This window comes from Olea europaea, unplaced genomic scaffold, assembly GCF_002742605.1.
Source record: "Olea europaea var. sylvestris unplaced genomic scaffold, O_europaea_v1 scaffold1549, whole genome shotgun sequence".
NCBI lineage: Eukaryota > Viridiplantae > Streptophyta > Magnoliopsida > Lamiales > Oleaceae > Olea > Olea europaea.
In genome coordinates, this window is record NW_019233087.1 from 23,185 (window position 1) to 46,461 (window position 23,277).

The 23,277-nt window shown below is 33.5% G+C and overlaps 2 protein-coding genes across 2 annotated transcripts; one reads left to right on the plus strand and one right to left on the minus strand.

Annotated features, from left to right (window-relative positions):
* Positions 1 to 4,549: 4,549 nt before the first annotated feature.
* Positions 4,550 to 5,173, minus strand: LOC111376692. The gene is made up of 3 exons (XM_022999662.1): positions 4,918 to 5,173; positions 4,673 to 4,767; positions 4,550 to 4,630 (listed from the first exon to the last, which is right to left on the minus strand). Exons 1-3 carry the CDS (start codon positions 5,171 to 5,173, stop codon positions 4,550 to 4,552), a joined length of 432 nt encoding a protein of 143 aa, XP_022855430.1.
* A 6,902-nt stretch (positions 5,174 to 12,075) lies between these two features.
* Positions 12,076 to 12,884, plus strand: LOC111376687. The gene is made up of 2 exons (XM_022999659.1): positions 12,076 to 12,496; positions 12,736 to 12,884. The coding sequence occupies exons 1-2, from the start codon at positions 12,076 to 12,078 to the stop codon at positions 12,882 to 12,884; spliced, it is 570 nt and encodes a 189-aa protein (XP_022855427.1).
* Positions 12,885 to 23,277: the final 10,393 nt, after the last annotated feature.

Here is a 23,277-nt window from a genome sequence, read left to right on the forward strand (position 1 = left end):
GATGAAAAATACAAAAAGAAAGTGCATAAGAAAAATTAAGGTTTTAGGTTTAGCAAAACATTTTAAGTTTGCTAAAATCAATAGAAAAATATGGGAAGAGCCGGTAAAATTCAAGGTACCGACCCTTCAAAGATTTTTTTTTTTTGTTTTTAACATAAGGAAAACCCCTGGTTTTTTTCAAAGGACAGGGGAAGAGCCGGTAAAATTTAAGGTACAACCCACCAAAGTTTGTTTTTAACAAAAAAAACCCTTGGATTTTTCTAAGAGACAAGGAAAGAGCCGGTAAAGTTTAAGATACCGACCCTCCAAAGTTTTTTTTTTAACATAAAAGAACCTCTAATTTTTTTAAAGAGGCAAGGAAAGAGTCAGTAAAGGTTAAGGTATCGACCTTTCATAGTTTTTTTTTTTTAAATAACTCTAAAAAATTAAAACACGCAAATAGAAGAATAATTAGGAGAAGAAAACTAGCCATCTATCGACAAGTAACTCTGTTGCCAATATCATGACGGTAATTTCTACACATTTAGCCCCCGTTTGACCCCCCATTACCTGAAAATGAAAATAAGGGGAATAGTATTTTTTAGAAAAATGAGTGGTTGAAAAAGAAGGAAAAGTTTTCGATTTACGTGTAATATTATTTTATGGAAGATTGTGTGGTTGAAAATAGGAGAGAGAAAAATGGAATGTAATGTAATGTAATGTAATTGAATTTAATGGGATCAAACGGGAGCTTAATAGCAACCAAAATTGTGATCTAGCTCCAGTAATTGGAATCTGTTTTTCAATCAAACTTTGCGGCTCCAAGCGGCTAGTTATTATATATTCATGTACAGACGAATCAGGATAGCTTTGAGAAGTCAGTAATTGGGGCTATATATAAACACAGAAATTGAAGGAGAAACATGAGTAGTCAAATATAGTGGCTGGAATTAGTTAGACATGCATACAGCAATTGGAGCTTATTGAAGCTTCAGGAACGTGGAAATTGAGATAGATTACATGAACCAAAGAACAAAAATTAGCTGGATGAGCTTCCCAAAGCCACTCGTTGGAAGCGAAATTCAAAGGCTGATTAGGATTGAAACTGCTCTCATACTATGTTAAGAAAAATATGAATTATTTATAATAAGATCTTGTATATTACAATTTATAAGACCCTATTTATAGGGTTACAAATAACTCTAAACGGAAACAACCTAAAGGAAAGATTGTGTAATAATTACACAATCAACTACTAAGGTAAATAATTCTACATAATTGGAAAAATATAATGGAAAATATTCCATACAATATTTCTATCTTTAACATTTTGCATAAATGGACAAACTATGATGCCATTGAAGGTGTGCCTAATGGCATGTCTGTATCGTCTTCTAGTAAAGGAGCTCCCCTGTTGTTGCAATCAAGTAATACCAATCCAATTGAAAATGAAGAAGTGGGGATGACGAAGAAACAATGCTCGATGTGAATCTAAATACCATCTGCTTCTAACTGAACTCTGTATGCTAGGAGTGGGAGGAAGAGAGGAAAAATATGAAGTAATTGAAATTTATCGAATGAAAAAAATTGTCATTCCTTTTTGGATGGTTAAAAATAGTGGAATGAACGAAAAATGCTTATGTTATCGGCTATATTTCAGTTTTCTACATTCGTCAAATATTCCGTGGTAATCTATAAATGAAATATTGTGTGTCCGATCGTCTTTATGTCTAGATATTTTATATAGTTTACTACTTAACAACAAACTATTGAGAAGTACATAGATCATTTAAATATTGTGATAGCAATGATTGAAATTTGGCACAATTAATATATTGAATATATTAGCATGAAAGTGACACCAACAAATAAATTATACCAAACAATAGAAAGTTGGTGAAAAAGATAGCTTAAATGTTTTTTCGATATATATTAAGTGTCAAAGTTGTGAGAAAAAATTCTCTCTCTCAAAATAGCGGCGGGCAGTGAACAAACCCTACCTATCATTGCATAGCGGCTGTCAGCCCCCTTTTAGGGCGGCGGGGGTGCCTGTGACGTATGCATCCATTCTCCAAACTCGACCTCAACCCATCCCGAAAGTGGAGATAGATATGCGTAAATCTCTTGAGAAGAATGGGGAAACGTGGTTCTATTTTTCAAAACCTTGAACTGGATCGAGCAGCCAACCCTTTCCGTTTCTCTGTTGTTCTAAAATTCTTGAAGAGGAGGCCTTCCTTAGATCAGATCTGCCTATTCGTCAAGGCTTGATGGGGATTGAAAGGTGCATGTACAGTTAGTACCATGCAAAGGCCAAGAAACGTTTTCATTAGACCGACAAATGAAGAAGACTTCTATACGATGTGTGTAAGGGAATCATCTGAAATATAAGACGCCCCATATAGGATGCTGATTTGGTCATAGGATTTTGATGAAGATAATGAATCAACTTTGGTGCTGATTTAGATCTTTCTTCCTAGTTTACTGCTACTATGCTATCATGAATCAATGTTGCATATCATTGGAGGACCTTTTGTTTCCTAAAATGGGAAAATTTCAAGGCATGTGCTCACGTGCCGATGGGGCTCGTATTTGTGTTGAGATGGATATTTCTAGAAAACCATTGAAGTCGTTTTGGCTAGGGACGACATTCCACCCATCGAGTCGACGACAAGAGATCATCTATGAGACACTACTAGATTTTTGTCAAGTGTGCAGGATCCAGGACATTTGGAGAAGACATGTAGAAAACAAAGGTCCAAAGAGGAAGCGTAGAACCATAATTTGGGAATACATACTTTGAAAAGACAGAAAAAGGTGTGGAGGAAAAAAGATGATGAAAAAGAGGACCATATGGAACCGGAGGATAAAATTCAGAACATCAAATAAAGATAAGTCGAAATCTCTACTTTTACCAAGAAATACAATGAAATATACATATGGATACATAATACATAGTGAGCCCCATAACTATCTACAAGTAATGCGAAATCACATCTAGACATGAACATGCATCCCAAAACACTGACTCCATGTTCTATGAAGTGAGTCATACTAACAAACTCTGTCGTGTGGCTCTAACTCCAAAATCAAGGCTCAACTCCAAAAGATGCCCAAATTCTCAACTGCTGCCTGATAAGGAAAAATATGAAAAAATATATGAGTTGATAGCTCAGTGAGTGGAGAAGTTCAAAATAAATATATTTTTTTCATTTATACATTTTTATTGAAAATCAAATCCATATCATTTGATAATTCACAAGCTACCATCATGTAATTATATCTATAAAGTGAAATATTCACATAATGTCATAAACATATCATCTTAAAAGCATGATATAATATCAGCTGATAACCATGCTATAATCTCATCATATCAAACGTGCTGAAAAATCTACCAAAAATGTACCCTCTGACTCAAATATGTAATCCGCATCTCGGGCTAAGAACTTTTGCCACGGGTCGTTGGCCTCCTCCGTGAACGAAAGCCGGTCTCAAAGACCTCTCATAATCAATTCTAGAACACGGTCAAGGCCCCTCTGTGAATTATATGTACACAATCAGGACCAATGTCCGGTCAAAACCCTCCGTGTTGGATAGAATACGGCCAAGGCCCATCTGTGAACTAGAAGAAATATATAATTATGGGTACTTTTCTGGCCGATCTCAATATCACGTCTTACATATCAAACAAATCTCAATATCACACGTCTCATATACCAAGTCACAATGTAACGTATACAATCTTTGAAATCCCACATGTATCATAATAAAAGACATTTCCATGATAATCATGTAATTCAAACACATAATTGCACATAATGTATTGGTATAATTAATTTATCAATACTTGAAAATATTTAGGTTTTTTTCCACTCACAGAACTATGTACGCCAAAATCAATTCGATTGGTACGCTGTCCCGATATCCGTATCGCCGCCTGAAATATAATATAATTTTTAAATCAATAATTGACTATTTTAAGAAATTTCATTAATTAAATAGGCGATATCCAAACTTAATTATTTCACGTTTAGGCGATTTCTAAAGTTTCCTTAATTAGTAAAACTAATTTTTCTTTCATTTCACTCAATTTCATAGTTTATTATGCTTAACCCCTTTAATAAAATTGAATTTAATCTAACAACTTAACAACTATAAAATCAAACATAACCTTTAAATAAGTAACTTTTACTTACCTTTCGAAATTGAGAAATTCAAACCTAAATAGTATAGACTACTTAATTTCTAACACGTTGGCAAAATTTTTCTTTTTTTCTTCTTCTTTTTCTTCCTCTTTTTTTCCCCTCTTTTTCCTTTCTCTTTTTCTTCTCTGGTCCGTTCTTTTGTTTTGGTGTTGTAAAGTGTATGTTAAAGGTTTGGATTATATATTTATATATATATATACACACATTGGAAATGGGTTGGTTTGATAACCGCCTTCCATTTTGGTTTTTATCTTTTGTGTTTTTTTTTTTTGTTTTTTTTTTGAAGTTTGACTTTTGTTTTGTTTTGTTTAATGTATTACAAAACTCACCCCCTTAAAAGAATTTCGTCTTTGAAATCCGATTGATCAAGTATGAAAAAGTCGTGGATACTGAGAACGCATCTGCTTTTCACTTTCCCATGTCGCTTCTTCTATAGCATGATTCCTCTACAAGACTTAAACCAAAAGAATAGTCTTACTACGTAAAACCTGTTCTTTTCTATCCAATATCTGAACTGGTTCTTCTTCATAGGTAAGATTTTCCTTCAACTCTGCTGGTTGTGATTCCAAAACATGAGATGGATCTGGAATATACTTACGAAGTATAGAAACATGGAATACATCATGAATTCTGGACAATTCTGTTGGTAAAGCCAATCGATACGCAACTGGACCGATGCGTTCAACAATCTCTTATGGGCCAATATACCTCGGACTCAATTTACCTCATTTACCAAATCTGATAACACCTTTCCATGGAGACAATCGCAGGAAAACTCTATCCCCAACATCAAATTCAAGGTTTCTTCTACGTCTATCTGCATAGTTCTTCTGTCTATCTTGGGTTGTCTTTAACTTTTCTTTAATTATTTTTACTTTCTCAGCAATAATCTGGACATATTCAGGACCCAATAACTTTCTTTCACCAACTTCATCCCAATTTACTGGAGTTCTGCATTTCCTATCATATAGTGCTTCAAAAGGAGTCATTTCTATACTCAAATGATAACTGTTATTATAAACAAATTCCATCAAAGAAAGATGAGTATCTCAATTCCCTTTGAACTGTAGTACACAAGCTCGTAACATGTCTTCCAGAGTCTGAACAGTTCTTTCTGACTGAACATCTATTTGTGGATGAAAAGTTGTACTGAAATGAAGTTTAGTGCCCATAGCTTTCTACAAACTGGGCCAAGATTTAGAAGTGAAACGAGAATCTCTATCTGAAACAATGGATACTAGTGCCCCATATAAACTGATTATCTCGTCAACATATATTTTTGCCAATTTATCTAACGAGTAAGTGACTTTAATAGGCAAAAATCTAGCAGTCTTCGTCAATTTGTCTACAATGATCCATATGCCATCATGTCTACTTTGAGTCCGTGGAAGTCCAAATAGAAAATTCATAGTAATGTGTTCCCATTCCCGCTCAAGAATAGGCAACGTTTGTAACAATCCTGCTGTTTTCAAACGATCTGATTTCACTTGCTGGCAAATGAGACATCTGGATACAAACTTAGCTATTTCTCTTTTCATTCCATGCCACCAATAGTGTTCTTTGAGTACACGATACATTTTTATACTATCTGGATACATCGCGTAAGCTGAACTATGTGCCTCTTCTAGAATTTCTCCCTTCAATTTCGAATCATTTGGAACACATAATCTGTTTCCCATAACTAAAGCTCCGTCATCTCGAATGATATAATCTGTATGCTTACCTTTACTAACTTCTTCTTTCAATTTGCTCAACACTAGATCTTGAGTTTGAGTTTCTCTAACTGTGTCAATCAAAGTAGGCCTCACTTGGAAGTTGGCAAACAATGCTCCTACACCAGTAACTGATAATTGAGCATGAGAACCTCTGAATTTACCAAACAAAGATGAACATACTGCATTAGTATGGGTCATGGGACTCGATATTTTCCGACTGAGAACATTAGCAACTACATTAGCCTTCCCTGGATGATAATCAATCTTGCAATCGTAATCTTTTATCAGCTCTAACCATCTTCTTTATCTCAAGTTTAACTCTTTTTGATCGAAAATATACTTAAAGCTTTTATGATCTGTATACATCTGGCATCTCTCACCATACAAGTAATGTTTCCAAATTTTCAAGGCTAGGACAACTGCAGCTAGCTCTAAGTCATGTGTAGGATAATTCAGTTCGTGTTTCTTCAACTGCATGGAAGCATATGCTATAACTTTCCCATTCTGCATCAAAACACAACCAAGACCTTGACGTGAAGCATCACTATATATCACAAACTCTTCACCAGGAGATGGAAGGGTAAGAACTGGAGTTGACACTAATCTATTCTTCAATTCGAGGAAATTTTTTTGACAATTTTTATTCCAAACAAATTTAGCATCCTTTCTAGTTAAACTGATCAAAGGAAGAGTGATTTTTGAAAATTCCTCTACAAAACGATGATAATAACCTGCTAAGCCAAGAAAACTTCGAATTTCTGTCACATTAGTAGGCCTTTCCCATTTTACCACTGCCTCAGTTTTCTGCGGGTCAACATAATTTCCTTTTGCTGATATGACATATCCCAAAAATACAACTTTATCAAGCCAAAATTCACATTTACTGAATTTAGCATACAACTGCTCATCACGTAGAGTCTGCAAGATGATTCTGAGATGCTCTGTGTGCTCATCATGATCTCGAGAGTATACCAAAATATCATCAATGAATACAATCACAAACTTGTCTAAATATAGGCAAACACTCTATTCATCATATCCATAAATGCTGCTGGTGCGTTGGTCAACCTAAATGGCATCACAAGAAATTCAAAATGACCATATCTTGTCCTGAAAGCAGTTTTTAGCACATCACTATCCCTAATTTTAAGTTGATGATATCCAGAACGCAAATCAATCTTTGAAAATACTGCAGCACCGCGAAGCTGATCAAACAGATCATCAATACGTGGCAAAGGATATTTATTGCGAATTGTCACCTTGTTCAATTGTTTGTAATCTATGCACAGTCGCATGGTGCCATCTTTCTTTTTCACAAACAAAACTGGTGCTCTTCACGGAGATATACTAGGTCTGATGAAACCCTTGTCTATCAACTCTTGCAACTGAACCTTTACCTCTTTCAAATCTGCTAGTGCCATTCTATAGGGTGCCCGTGAAATAGGTGCAGTTCCTAGAATCAGATCTATAGTGAACTCCATATCTCTGTCTGATGGTAAGCTTGGTTATTCTTCTGGAAATACATCAGGAAAGTCCTTGACCACTGGGATATCTTCAAGTTTTAGTTTGCTAACATCTGTATCAATTACATGAGCCAAATATGAATGTCAGCCCTTGTTGAGTAATCTTCTAGCGTTAATAGCAGATATCACACAAGACGGTAAAATTCTGCGCTGTCCATTGAATATAATTTCAGGCTGTCCTGGTTGTCTAAACACAACCTCTTTTCGAAAACAATCAACTGAAGCTCGATTTGTAGCCAAAAAGTCCATACCCAAGATAACATCGAAATCATGTATGTCAAGAAGTATCAAATTTGCCTTCAGCTCATTCTCCTTTACCTTAATCCCACAATCTCGATATATATTGTTTGCTAATAGTGATTCTCCTACTGCTGTATTCACTACCAAACAACTGTCTAAAAGTTCTGGCTTTTGATTCGTATATAAAGCAAATGCAAATAATATAAAAGATTGTGTAGATCCAAGATCAATCAAAATACGAGCATTTCTATCAAAAATAGACAACATACCCATGATAACATCTGGTGACCCCTCTGCCGCCTGCTGAGTCATAGCAAAAACCTTGCCCTAGGTCTTCGGTCGTCCTGCCTACCCTTTTGATTTTGTACCACTATTGCTTGTGATATTAGACTGGCCACACTGTTTGTACCTGCTCCATTAGCTGAATCATCTCTCTGAGTTTGATTCTGTCTTGTACTACTAGCACTCTGCTGAGGAAACATCCTCTGTGCCATGCCACCCTCCTGGAATACAACTGGACAATTTCTTTTTAGATGCCCTTCTTGGCCACAGCGATAGCAAACGCCAACTCCCTTGAACTTTAAACACTCTCCAGGATGAGATCTCCCACATAATTTGCAAAAAGAAAATCTGGCACTAGTAGAACTCTCTCCCTGTCTCGGAGTAAATGATCTCTGGAAAGAACCCTGAGTATAATTACGACTGGCCAATGGCTGTTGTACAGTACTGGACTGAATCTAGGACCCTGACTTCCTCGAAGTCGAGATTTGAATTGACCTGAACTAGACACACTAGGTCGAAATCCTCTACTGTCCCTCCGTGGTGGTCTATAGCTAGAAGCACTTGCTATTGTCTGACTACCGCTTGCTCTGAACATTGTTTGTTCTCTACCACTTGACCTATCAGGAGTGCTCTTTTCTACTCTCAAAGCTGATTTCACTAATTTGCCAAATTCATTCCAGCCTGCAGCTGTTACTACTGACCTGATTTCTTCCCTTAACCCATTTTCAAACCGTCTGCATTTATCAATTTCGTTGCATACCAGAACTTGGGCATATTTTGAAAGTTCAATAAATTTCACCTGATATTCTGCAATAGTCATCTGGCCTTGTATTAGTTTCAGAAATTCCTCTTGCTTTGCATCTTTATAGGACCGAGGGTAATAGGCTTCGTAAAAGATACGACGAAAATTTGTCCAAGTAATGATGGAAGGGTCTAGATATGTGCTCCATACCGACTGCCACCAATCATACGCACCCTCCTTTAATAAGAAGGTGGTAAGACATAACTTTCGATCGTCTGAGCAACCCATAACGTCAAATACCCTCTCTATCTTTGTCATCCATACCTGCGCAACTGCAGGATCTGCTGTGCCAGTGAACACTTTAGCCCCTAACTTTGTAGTCTTTTCAATACTAAAATCTCTGTCAGTATTACGCATAGTAGATGCAACGGCAATAGCAATTCTTTCAACAGCAATATGATCAGTTCCAATCACATTTCCCTGTCCATGTTGTTCAGGAGGCTGGTGAACTGATTCATCTACTGTCTCGGGCTCTTTCAGTTCATCTCTATCAGGAGCAATGTGAGACTAGGGCAACACATCTTGGAGCCTTCGAGTTTTGTCACCACGAGGCATAACTCTCCTACAGTTATGCATGATATGCTAAATATCAGAATGTATGTATGTACAGTGCAAACCCATGAACTCTAATGCATGCTCTGATACCAAACTAACACACCCCGCCCCATGTAACACCACTAGATCCGGACGTGGCATGCGCCGATGATAGATACCAACTAAAAGTCGGACCCACCATTAAGGCTACTACAAATACAATATATTACTTTTTATACATCATTTTCTAACAAAATTTCGGCATTATCTCCCCTGTAAACAGGACTAACCAACTTGTGATCAATTTCACACAAATCCCAAACTATAGCACAACACAATAAAGATAAGTCGAAATCTCCACTTTTACCAAGAAATACAATGAAATATACATATGGATACATAATACATAGTGAACTCCACAACTATCTACAAGTGATGCAAAATCACATCTAGACATGAACATGCATCCCAAAACACTAACTACATGTTCTATGAAGTGAGTCATGCTAACAAACTGTGTCGTGTGGCTCTGATTCCAAAATCAAGGCTCAACTCCAAAAGATGCCCAAATTATCAATTGTTGCCTGATAAGGAAAAACGTGAAAAAATATTTGAGTTGATAGCTCAGTGAGTGGAGAAGTTCAAAATAAATATACTTTTTTCATTTATATATTTTTATTGAAAATCAAATCCATATCGTTTGATAATTCACAAACTACCATCATGTAATTATAGCTATAAAGTGAAATATTCACATAAGGTCATAAACATATCTTAAAATTATGATATAATATCAGCTGATAACCATGCTATAATCTCATCATATCAAACGTGCTTAAAAATCTACCAAAAATGTACCCTCTGACTGAAATATGTAATTTACCTCTCGAGTTAACAACTTTCGCAACGGGCCTTTGGCCCCCTCTATGAACGAAAGCCGGTCTCAAAGACCTCTCATAATCAATTATAGAACATGGCTAAGACTCCTCTGTGAACTATATGTACACGATCAAGACCAATATCCGGTCAAGACCCTCCGTGTAGGATAGACCACGGCCAATGCCCCTCTGTGAATTAGAAGAAATATATAAATATGGGTACATTTATGGCCAATCTCAATATCACGTCTCACATACCAAACAAATCTCAATATCACATGTCTCATATACCAAGTCACAATGTAACGTATACAATCTTTGAAATCTCACATGTATCATAATAAAAGACATTTCCATGATAATCATGTAATTCAGACACATAATTGCACATAATGTATTGGTATAATTAATTTATCAATACTTGAAAATATTTAGATTTTTTTCCACATACAGAACTATGTACGCCAAAATCAATTCGATTGGTACGCTGTCCCGATATCCATATTACCGCCTGAAATATAATATAATTTTTAAATCAATAATTGACTATTTTAAGAAATTTCATTAATTAAATAGACGATACCCAAACTTAATTATTTCACGTTTATGCGATTTCTAAAGTCTCCTTAATTAGTAAAACTAATTTTTCTTTCATTTCACTCAATTTCATAGTTTATTATGCTTAACCCCTTTAATAAAATTGAATTTAATCTAACAACTTAACAACTATAAAATCAAACATAACCTTTAAATAAGTAACTTTTACTTACCTTTCGAAATTGAGAAATTCAAACCTAAATAGTATAGACTACTTAATTTCTAACACGTTGGCAAAATTTTTCTTTTTTTCTTCTTCTTTTTCTTCCTCTTTTTTTCCCCTCTTTTTCCTTTCTCTTTTTCTTCTCTGGTCCGTTCTTTTGTTTTGGTGTGTGTAAAGTGTATGTTAAAGGTTTGGATTATATATTTATATATATATACACACATTGGAAATGGGTTGGTTTGATAACCGCCTTCCATTTTGGTTTTTATCTTTTGTAATTTCCTTTCTTTTCTTTTTCTTTTTTTTGAAGTTTGACTTTTTTTTTTTTTTTTTTTTTTTTTTTTTTTTTTTTATATTTTTTTTTTTTTTTTTTTTTTTTTTTTTTGGTTTTTTTTTTTTTTTTTTTTTTTTTTTTTTGTTTAATGTATTACAATTTATCTGTGGAGGAACAGGTTGGTGGTGCAGAAAATGGAATGCCTGTTATGATGTTAGACCCTCTAATTTCAAACGATGTTGGTAGGAATGGTGGAATGGATGTGGAGGTTGTTAGTAGGGATGTTGAAGAAAATAGGCTATTGATGGGAGAAGAGAATATTTACACTTCTGGCGAAAGTTTGCTCAAACTGGCCATTATTAGATGGGATATAAAAGGAACGCAAGAAGCTATTTGATGAATGAACTAGAAAAAATTGCTGAAGTAGTGGTTTCGCAGAAACAACCAAGAGAGCATACTCAATCTCCTGTCGATACACAGCAGGTTACATGTGAGGAGCTCCAGGAGGGAGTCATATTGGAAACACAAACTGGTGGTCAGGAACATGAGGAGGATAACATTGAATCTGGGGGAAATGAAGGTGTTTTCACACCGCATCAAACAGCTTCAGAGGGGGATTATGAAGAGGAACTTCCAGAACTTCAAATTTTGAATTATGAAACTGATTTGGATACAGGTCGTACAGCTAGAAAATCAAGGGAGAATAATAGAAAAAATGTGGTTCTTAGAATAACCACTTGATCCAAATTTTTTTATTAATGATGAAGATCTTGATGTGGAATATTAGAGGTGTGGTTTCATCAAAAGATCGATTAATGAAGTTAAATAGAAAATTTAATCCATCGGTTATGGGACTGTTTGAACCTATGGTGTCAGTTCAAAAATGGATAGATGGGCGAGACGTTTCAAGCTCCCAAAGTATATGTCTGATGTCAGCATTGGTGGTAAAATATGGTTGTTTTGGGCCAACGATGTTACGATTGAACAAGTTATTTTGTCGGATCAAATTATTTCGGGATGGCTTTCTTGGGAGGGAATTCGTATTTGTACATCCTTTGTTTATGCTAGCTGCTACCTACAACGTAGAAGGGAGCTGTGGGATCTAATACATAATGTAGACTGTGATGCGGACCCATGGTTGATAGGGAGTGACTTCAATGCTATTCGAACTAATGACGAAAAGATTGGTGGCATTATTCCTCCCTCGAGAGTAAAGCATGATTTCAACACTGTTATTCATGATTCCGATCTTCTGGAGGTACCGTTTGACGGCCCAAAATTTTCATGGTATAATGGTCGTCAAGGTTTACGCCGTATTTGGGCTTGCTTAGATCGTATCTTGGTGAATCAAAACTTTAAAGACAAATTTCCTTTGGTTTCTATGTCGTACTTGGACAGAGCATCCTCATATCACTACACCATGATTATTCAATACATGACTCATATGGTGGTAAAGGGCCCAACGCCGTTTAGATTCTTATGGATGTGGTGTTCACATGAGAAATTTTTACCAATAGTTAAGTATGGGAGATGAGTGTTACAGGATCTCCTATGGTCTGCCTATTTCACAAGCTCAAAGCCCTTAGATGTGCTCTTCGAAAATGGAATTTGGAGGTGTTCGGGAGAATTGAACAAGAAATGGAGTTTTTAGAGGAAAAATTGGTTCATCTTAAAGAATCATTACTGAACTAATATTCAACAGAATCCGAATCAGAACTTTTGCAATGTAGACAAGATTATGTCAAATGGCTAGAACGAGAGGAATCATTTTGGCTACAAAAGTAGCTGATCAAATGGCTTCAAGAAGGGAAAGCTAATACAAAATTCTTTCATGCTAGTGTAAAGAATAAGAAGAAGAGTCAATCAATCAATCACATGATTCTTGAAAATGGGGAGGAACTAAAGTCGGTGGAGGAGGTTCATGAGGGAGCAATTAGTTTTCTCAAAGATCTACTTTCTGTGTCCCCAACATCTTTAGATGACAATGACCTCGATCTTATTTCACCAATCATCTCCCAGGAAGAGATCATCTCTTTATGTAAAATGCCGAATTTGGAGGAAGTGCGTTTGGCTCTCTGGTCCATCCCAGGTGACAGTAGCCCAGGACCGGATGGTTTCAGTGCTAGTTTCTTTATTCATGCTTGGGATATTGGGAAAGATGACCATCTGAATGTATCGATTGAATTCTTTGGAGGATTTCCTTTTATTACTGCACTTTGCGCCACCAATATTGTCCTCATTCCAAAGACTGAAGATCCGAACAGTTTTACCAAATTCTGGCCAATTATTCTGTGCTCTTGTCTATATAAGATCATATCAAAAATCATGGTGAGTAGAATGGCCCCTCTAATTGAAGGTATGATCTCTCGAGAACAATCTGCTTTTCTTCATGGTCAAAGTATTTTTTATAACATTTCTATTGCTCGAGAAATGGTCCACGGATTGCATAAAAAAATTAGGGACGGCAAGCCGGCGACATTAGGATGAAGATTGATGTGGCCAGAGCTTATGATAGAGTAAACTGGAACTTTTTGCTTAGAGTGCTTAAAAAATTTGGCTTTTCAGATCAGTGGTGAAATCTTATCTACAATTGCATCTCTTCGCCTTATTATTCAGTCATGCTAAACGATAGGATCAGAGGTTTCTTCAAAACTTCTCGGGGCTTGCATCAGGGAGATCTTCTATCACTGTATCTCTTTATTATTGCACAAGAACTCTTATCTCGTATGTTAAACCGATATATTGAAAATAATTGAGTTCAACCTTTTTCTGTCTGGAGGTATGGTGATTAGTCATTTATTTTATCTCCTTCCATGTTGTGACACTTCCAGATGGTAAATAGTAGAGCTAGTCCTTAGATGAATCCTTCAAAGAGAACGGAAAGACTCTCAATTTGATTTGCTCTTCAGATACCCCTGTGGGTTTCATACTCTTGCTTACCGCATGGAATTCCATTAAATGTTTGTAAGGATCTTCACCTGCAAGACCATGAAAGGTGGGCAAAAGATGTATTAGTCCATACTTCAATTCAAAAGTAGTGGCAACATCTAAAGTAGGAAAAGTGATGCAGAGAGGTTGTTAGTTCAAATTTGGAGCGGCAAGCAATTTGATGTCTAGCCATGTGTCCCTCGAAATTCCACTGAATGCCATTCCTTAACCTGTGCAAAGTTTTTTCTAATTCTGAATCGTACTGCAATTCAGCTTGATTAGAGAATTGAGTTACGGGCATAAACAATTAAGGAAGCTATTAAAAAAAAGTAAACTAAACTAAACAAAATAAACCAATTTTTTTTTAAAAAACTTAGTGAACAAAAATAAACTAAATCACTCCTCGACAGCGGCGCCTAAATTTGGTGCTTGTTGTCATAGGCACTCCAAATTAAAACATATACTTCTTAAAATTAATGTAGTAGTGGAAGCAAGAGTCGATCCCACGAAGAGTGATTGATTTATTTCTATGCCAAATAAACAATGTTTTGGAGAGGTGTTTTGACAGTATTAAAATCAACTACAATAAAAGCAATCAATAACAACGCAATCAACGATTTAAATTAATCAATAAAACTAACATTGGTCTTAGTCAATATCCACCTTCGGAATTTTTACAACTGATCATGGATGCAAGTGTGAATCAATTCATATTTTTGGATATTCATCGTTGGAAAAATAATTACCATTCAAATTAATTTCATATTCTTCCTTAAGTATAATTAGTTAGGGCAATGACCTTCTAACTAATCCTAATTATCAAATAACCAAATACAAGTGCTAAGATTTAATTCAATAACAGCTTTACGTATTAGAGAAATCGATGAACTAAATAACACAAGCCACACTTTTGCATTTAACCTATTCAAACATTCTTCCTAAGATTTAACAATTTCCAAACAAGCAAATTATTAATCCTGGTTGCTTTACAAGTTAAATCAACCAAACAATTATAAATTTGATATTTAACTTAGCGATATATTACGATGAATAACAAACTAGTAGATCTCCTAGCAATTAAGCATAACAATCATTGAAAATAAATGCAAAAGAGTGTTCAATACCCAAAAACATGAATTAAACTAATAAAACAATTCGATCTCACAATTGTGTAGATTCCGGGGCTTTAATATCCTCGATCATGTATGAGAAAATTAGATACACATCATAGATCTTGAGCACAAAGAGAGAAAATTAGGGTTGGGGCGTTCTCTTTTGTTCTTGGGTGAATTAGGGTATATGGTGAAAAGATTTGTTTCCATACGTGGTTGGACGGGATTATGAAACGAAAAAATCGCATTACCAATTTCTACCATGCGACCACATGGTTATTTTGTGTGCTATCGCATGGTTATGTCAAAACAAGATCCTAAATTCGCTGAAATAGATTGTGTGTCCGCATGGAAAATGAGCCACGCGACCGTACGTTTCAAACGATTTTCTCTGCTGGATACTTTTAGTATTTTGGTCATAACTTTCTCTCCCAATCTCCAACTGAGGTGATTCAAGATGAGTTAGAAAGTTAACTCAAAGATATACAATAAAAGATATACAAATATGATAAAATAGGATTTTCCGAATTCAGACATTTACTATATCAAAAATGGGTCTAAAGTAGAGACTAAAAATTTCGAACATAACTTTTTCGCCTGAAAGTTGATACATAATGATACTTCGACTATATCTCACCACTTTGATTTCTTTCTTCATTCAGTTGACCTTCAAGACTCTTGAATTTTCATTCCATCGCCAGTCTCATCTATAGATTATTTGCAACTTGGTCCTTGAGCTTTTCACTTTTTTCCATTTTGATCATTTTTCGCTCTTTTCTTTCAAATTCTATATTTTCCATCCATTTACAACCTAAATCAAAATATAAGGGTAATGAGTACATTTAGGCATTAATTAATCACAAAAATTCAAATATTAATGGATGTAAAACATAACATTTCATGTCTTATCAATATCGTATCACTTTGTATGAATTGATGTGCGTGTGCACATTTTATATACGCATGCGTTAAATTAAGTGTTTTTTCTAATTGTCATTTTTTTGCCTCCGTAATGCGTTAATTCTGCCTTTACATTTGACAATTGAGGAATTCACGTGCATATTTGAAAATATTCTTAATCTATGTTTGATAATTAATTTATTTAACTTGATTAAATAATTTTAGATGTTCTATTATAAATCTAAAACTAATAATTTATCATGTTGTTACTCCTAAAGTAGCACAACATCGTAATTAATATTCTAAAAAAATATTAGTCGTAGATCTATCTATTAGAAAAAGTTTGTTGTTGCTACTGAAGTAGCACAATATTATTTAATATTATTGAAGAATATTATTTGCTCCTAAAGAGCATGAACTACATTCTTTTAATATTCCAGAAGAATAATATTTGCTCCCGAAGAGCATAAATTATAGTTTTCAATATTCCAGAAGAATATTGGTATATTGCTCATGAAGAGCATGAATTATAATTTTTAATATTTCAACTAAAGAAATTGATTTGTTCTTGCTAAAGAAGCAATAGTAAAATATAAAGTACTCCGAAAAAATACAGCTCTGCAAATATTAATATTTGTCTAGAAAACATACACGAAGAGTTAAATATTTTTAAACAATAATTTATAAGTGCTCCTAAAGTAACACAACATTGTTAATATTCTAAAATAATATTATTGTTCCTGAAGTAGCCCACTATTATTGACAGATATTTTAGGTAGGCTTTACTTGTTCTCGAAGAACATATTTAAATATGATCTAATGTAAATTATGTTTTTACTCCTAAATAGTAAATTCTTATATAATTTATTATTTTAAGTAATAATATGTTATTGTTCTTGAAGAGCATGACACTATGAGTCAAATATTTCAAAAGAATGTTAATATTGCTCTAAATAAGTAATAATAAAATACGTACTCTTGAAATAGCACATGTTTTGAAGAATATATCATGTGTAATTTAAGATTTTGTGTTTATCCCTAAAAAAAAAAACATACGACTTATGTCATGTGAAAATTGATCATTATATGATTATATAATATTTAATCATATTCTTCAAAATTAAATAGTTGAATTATATTTTATATTGAGCCAAAAGTTCAATTTGATTGGCATGGACAGTTGGATCATCTCTGGATCAATAATGACGCGAAATTAAAAATTCAAATGGATATTTAATGAAGAACCAAAAGATTCTTCAATTTAATGAAAATCCTATATGATGTTTGTTCTCTTTCATGAATTTTTTTTCTCACAAACTAAAATATGGATTGAATTTCCTATATTTTCTAAAAATTAATTAGGCTGACAAATAGCCCTGTCACCCGTCACATTGACCATCTAAATATTATTTGTATATAATAGATTTGATACATGTTGACCCCAGAATATGTTGTTAACAGATGCCGGACCCACCCGTGCACACATAAGCTTGGTCCAACACGCTAAGACACGTGGATGGTCCAGAACTAGTAGATCAAGGGTGTGGGAGCGACTTAAAAGCGCGGAACGAGAACGTTCAGAATTCGACAAAATATTTGCATAATAATTGTACAATAAATACCAATCGATGTTTATAGAATACGTGTATGAATTCGTGTATCTTGCAAGAGAGTAAAATGTAAAGAAACGTGTATTCGTTCTTGTGTTGGATCTTGCATTAGCCTTTGTATGGGGTACATGGGGGAGTATTTATAATTTTACAAGTTAGATCGTGGCCTTCAGTTGGGAGTACATGGTGTCTCATCTCGTTAATTTACATGTCAAATTGTAGGTGTTAAGTTTGACTTCCTAGCTTGCTAACATTTATTAATTGGCAAAGCCGCCTCTACTTTGATAAAACAAGACACTGATACTCTATGATGGGTGTTCCATCAATCATTCAAAGAAGATTCTTGTGTAAAGCCAGATCTCTGGAAAGAAGTGATGCAAGAGGTGCTTCAAGGCTTTGGCTTTGACTTGATGGGCTTAGGTATGAACAACCTCGGAAATATGAACCACTTGGGCTACAACACTGGCATTCTAGAATCTGGGCCACATCATAGGCCGTGTTTCCAGTGGTTCCTGATTCTTTGTGGGCTAAAGGGCCTCGACCACTATGTCACGTGGTTCGACATAGGTGGGCCATGGGCCTCAGAGGGTCGGCCAAGTGTGTCAGCACGTAGCAATACATATACTAGATGATTGCATAGTGTTCGCAATCTGACGTGCGAAATTATTTCTCAAATTTTAAATTACGAGCATAATTTTCAGATTATATTATAAGATTGTGTCTTTTTAATGCTAGTGGATATAAATCTCAACATTTTGATAAGTTTTAGTTGTGACGTCAATAAATGATTTAACACTATTGTTTGTTAAACATCACCAATTAATTTAATTGAGAACAAAGCACTTTCCACTTTTGTTTGGGGAATTCTATTATGTATCATGTCAACGTTATAATTTTCCCTATTACAATTGGCTTATGGTCAGAGGTTCAGAGCCTAATTTTTTCATCTAATTATTTTGATACTGCAGTATATATAAAATTGAACCACTACAATGCACTGAAATAAAAAATAAAGAATGCTAAGAATAAATATACTGTTTGAGCCCTTATTACCTAATGGGAGTTATTTTGGGTAATAGGCACAAAACGTCCATGCTTTTCAATGTTATTATACAAAACGTCTCTATGTTTCATTTTTTGGCACTTTCACCCCTATTTCCACATTTCATTGCGGAAAATGTCATATTCGCCAATTTTAAAGTAAAATGACCAATATGTCCTCCTATTTAAATAAAACAAAAAGGAAAAATAAAGAACAAATTGCAGTCTTACTCCTAAACTCTTAGAAAAGTACAAACGGGTCCAAGTACAAAAAAAGGACCTATGTAAAGCTTAGATGCAGGTGGAGTCATCTTCTTTGTCGTCTGTAACTTTAATAGGATTCTGGGACTGGACACTGTGACTCCAATTTCTTAAAAAATAAGTCTTAAGTGCTAATTCTACCTTAAACTCCAGTACACTGCAGGGAATACTTCTTGAAATAATATTTTGTTTTTGTAGCATACTTTCAACTAGAATTACACCTTAATACAACCAAAATAACTTTAGCTAACTTGAAATAATATTTTGTTTTTCAAAAGAATTGAAGTCATAACAATCAACATACGTTTCTAATCTTTGACGTATGCTTGCCAATTGCCATTTAATGGGAAATTAATGTATTTCGATCATATTATTATATTTATAAGATGAAATTTTATTCAAAGTTTTGAATAGTGTTTTAATTAATTATTCACAAAACATATCTCCATTTCAAATATTTCCATCAAGAAATACTATTTTAAATAGTATTTTAATTACTTAATCACCAAAACAGGTCTACTTCAAAAGTTTCCATGAAGAATTATTAAGGACGTAAACTAGAGAAGAACGGGTGAAAGAGAAAAGGAATGATACCAGAAGAAATAAAAAAGGAGATGTTGATAGATGCATTTACCTGCTGGAAAGATAGCAAATTTGAAATGATGACGCTGGACCCAAAGGGACTACTGTCTGCCAGTCAAGGAGAAAGATATATATATATATATATATATGAGGGTATATTGGCCATTTTACATTAAATTTTGGTGAAAGGTACATTTTTACGAATTGAAACGTGGAAATAGAGGTGAAAATACCAAAAAATGAAAGGTATGGGCATTTTGCACAATAACATTGAAATGTATGGACGTTTTGTGTTAATTACCAATGATATTTTGGAACGTTGAAAAAATGATTGTCAATTTGATTGGAAAATTCTCTCAACATTAGGAAATGATTTAAGAAATTGAAAATAATCTATAAATGCATCATCATCCAAATCTTCGCAAAATATCATTCGAACCAAAAGTTCGAAAGATAATTTATTTAGATACATTTACAGATCAAAGAGATAAACAATATATCGCGCACTGATTTTAAATGCTCTAACATGAATTAATGTCTTATAAGGACAATTTGTTAGCATTATATTTGATATATTTATGGCATGTGTAAAGCATGATGATATTCGATTCTATTACAAAAAAAAAAAAATTTAAATGAAAATGGAGCAATTAGCAAAGATGGTCCCAATTAAAGACGCATATACTTTTGATGAGTATTTAATTATAAAATTTCAGAAGAGGTTCAGGTACCTAATATGTTAAAAATTGAGACATCTCAATAAATTATGCCATTATGAAAAAAGAAATAGAAATAGAAATAGAATGAAAAGTTGTCGACAACACTTTTGCACATGATGTACTGCATCAAATAATGAAAAGTAAGAATCATATTAATATCCTTGTTAGACAATCTACTATGACAAATGAATTTCAAGTACACCAAAAGCGTAGTTGACTAGTTGGTTTAAATGACTCCGTACCTCAGAAAGAAAAGTACAAGAGAAAAATACCAACCAAAAACTTTGAAAGAAGTAACATTTGAAAAGATTAATCAATCAAATATTGAAAATATGTTCCTCAAAAATCATAATTGTCCAAAAATAATGTGATTTCAATAAATTATATATTATCTCATAAATTATAAAAATGAAATGATGTTGTAGTAGATAATATATTTTTTTTAACGTAGCTCTTGATATTATGCAAAATAAGAATCCTAAATCACAGTCTGTTAAAGATTGTCAAAATAGAAATAATTGACCAAAATGGAAAGAAGCTATACGACAGAATTTAATTCCTTAGAGAAACGAAAAATATTTAGACTTGTAGTTCGAACACTTGAAAAATGTGGATACAAATGAATTTTTGTACGAAAGAAAATGAAAATAATGAAATTACAAGTTACAAAGCCCGACTTATAGTTCAAAATTTCTCATAAAAACCAAAAATTATTATGAAGAAATATATTCTCCCATAATAAATATCATCACTTTTATATCCTTAATTAGTTTGATTACTGTTACGAAGGCTTGATATATGTTCTATGGATGTAGCAACTACTTATTTTTATATGGTTCACTTGATAGTAACATATATATAAAAGTCTCTGGAGGACTTAAAGTGCCAGTAATAAACAATCCATTCCTGAGAATCTGTTCTTAATTAAATTACAGAAATCAGTATATTGATTAAAATAATCCGGATCCATGTGTTATAAACACCTTAGCAAATATTTGTTGAATGAGTGTTATAAAATGATGATGTCTACCCATGTATTTTGATAAAGAAAAAAATTTTAGATTTGCAATTGTGACATTTTATATTGATGATTTATATTTAATTGAAAATCCTAAAGAGCTCAACAAAACTATTGATTACTTGAAAAATAAATTTGAGATGAAGGATTTGGGAAAACCCAAATTTTGTCTTGGGTTGCATATTGAATATTTTTCAGAATGATTATTTATTCATCAATTTACCTATACAAAAAAATCTTAAAACGTTTTTATATGGATAAAGTACCTATGATTGTTCAATCGCTTTATGTAAAAGTAAAAATAGATCCATTTCATCCACTTGAAAATAGAAAAAAAATTCTTGGTCCTGAAGTACCATATCTCAGTGTAATTGGAGCATTAACCTATTTTGCAAATTGCACTCGACCTGACATAACTTTTTTTTATAAATCTCCCTGCAAGATATAGCTTAAAACCAACTCAAAAACATTGTAATGGTGTTAAACTATTTTCGTTGCCCAAAGAATACTGTTGATTTGAGATTATTTTATTCTTAAAAGTCGGGATTCGCTTTAGTGGGATATGCAGATGAAGATTATTTCTCTGACCAACATAAAACTAAATTACAAACAAGATATGTATTTACACGTAGAGGAATAGCTATATCATGGAGATCTATGAATCAATCATTGAAAGCAACAGTCATTATGAAACTATTGCAATCCATGAAGCAGGCTGAGCTGAGAATGTGTATGGTTAAGGAATATGACCCATCATATCCAAATGTCATGCAGATTAAATTTAATAAAAGATAGTCCAACAATTTTACATGAAGACAATGTAGCTTGTATTACCTAACTTAAAGGAGGCTATATTAAAGGTGATAGGACGAAACACATTTCTTTAAAATTCTTTCATACACATGAGTTTTAGAAGAACAGGAGTATCAATTTTTAATAAATTCGCTCAAATAATAACGTGGCTGATTTATTCACAAAAACATTGTCAATATCTACATTCAATAAATTAGTTCATAAGATTGGAATACGTCGACTCAATGATCTCTAGTGATTTTTATTAGGGGAAGTAGCTGTATTCTTTTTTCTTAGTCTAGAATTTGTCCCACTGGATTTTCCTAGTAACGATTTAATGAGGTAGCATTTTCTTTACACCTCAAAATATTAACAACCAATCATATTCTTTTTTTCTCTGTTTGATTTTTTCTCCACTAGGTATTTATCAAACGAGGTTTTTAACGAGGTAGTTATTGCACAAATAATCATTAAAGATATAGTCTTGTAAAATAATGAGATAATTATTGACCATTATTTAGTGTTATCATGATTCATAAATAAATCTTATCTAATCTAGAATATCTATTTCATTCCAATTGTTACTCTTATTTTGGACCTTATAAATATGGGTTATGATTCTCAATAAAAAACACAATTGAGTTTTGACTATTATGTTTTTCCCTATTTTCATAATAGTAAAATATTTTTCTCACGTTTCTAGAAGCTAACTCACTAGTTAAATTTTTGTATTCAATATGTTCTAGTAAATCTTGTTCAATAGATGTCAAACATGTCTATTACCAATCAAAGGAAAAATGTAGAAGGATTAGGAATAAGAAATACAATAATATCAAGTAAGAGTCATAATCTGTCTATTTGTCTTATAACATATCACATATGACTCATCCAAAAAGAAAAACTTAAAGAGGAAAATCTTTTTAGTTATTGTCCAACAAAAACTTATCCTTCTAAAAAAAACCATGAAATAGAAATTAACAAGTAGATAATTGGCACCAATAAAACAACATTGTTATGATGTAGATATTTAGTATTGCAGAACAAGTAACAAAGACCGACGGTGGAGTTTTTTCTCTTCTCTATTTGATTATTCTTCACAAATTAAATAGTGGGAGAAAGGGA

Coding starts and splice junctions, on each gene's coding strand:
- LOC111376692 (XM_022999662.1), bottom strand. CDS start 5,173: ATGACTCCTTTTGAAGCACTATATGATAGGAAATGCAGAACTCCAGTA. Junction 4,768..4,917: donor GAAAGGTGTTATCAGATTTG/GTAAATGAGGTA, acceptor AGTATATTCCAG/ATCCATCTCATGTTTTGGAA. Junction 4,631..4,672: donor TATTGGATAGAAAAGAACAG/GTTTTACGTAGT, acceptor TAAGTCTTGTAG/AGGAATCATGCTATAGAAGA.
- LOC111376687 (XM_022999659.1), top strand. CDS start 12,076: ATGGATAGATGGGCGAGACGTTTCAAGCTCCCAAAGTATATGTCTGAT. Junction 12,497..12,735: donor ATGGTATAATGGTCGTCAAG/GTTTACGCCGTA, acceptor TGAGTGTTACAG/GATCTCCTATGGTCTGCCTA.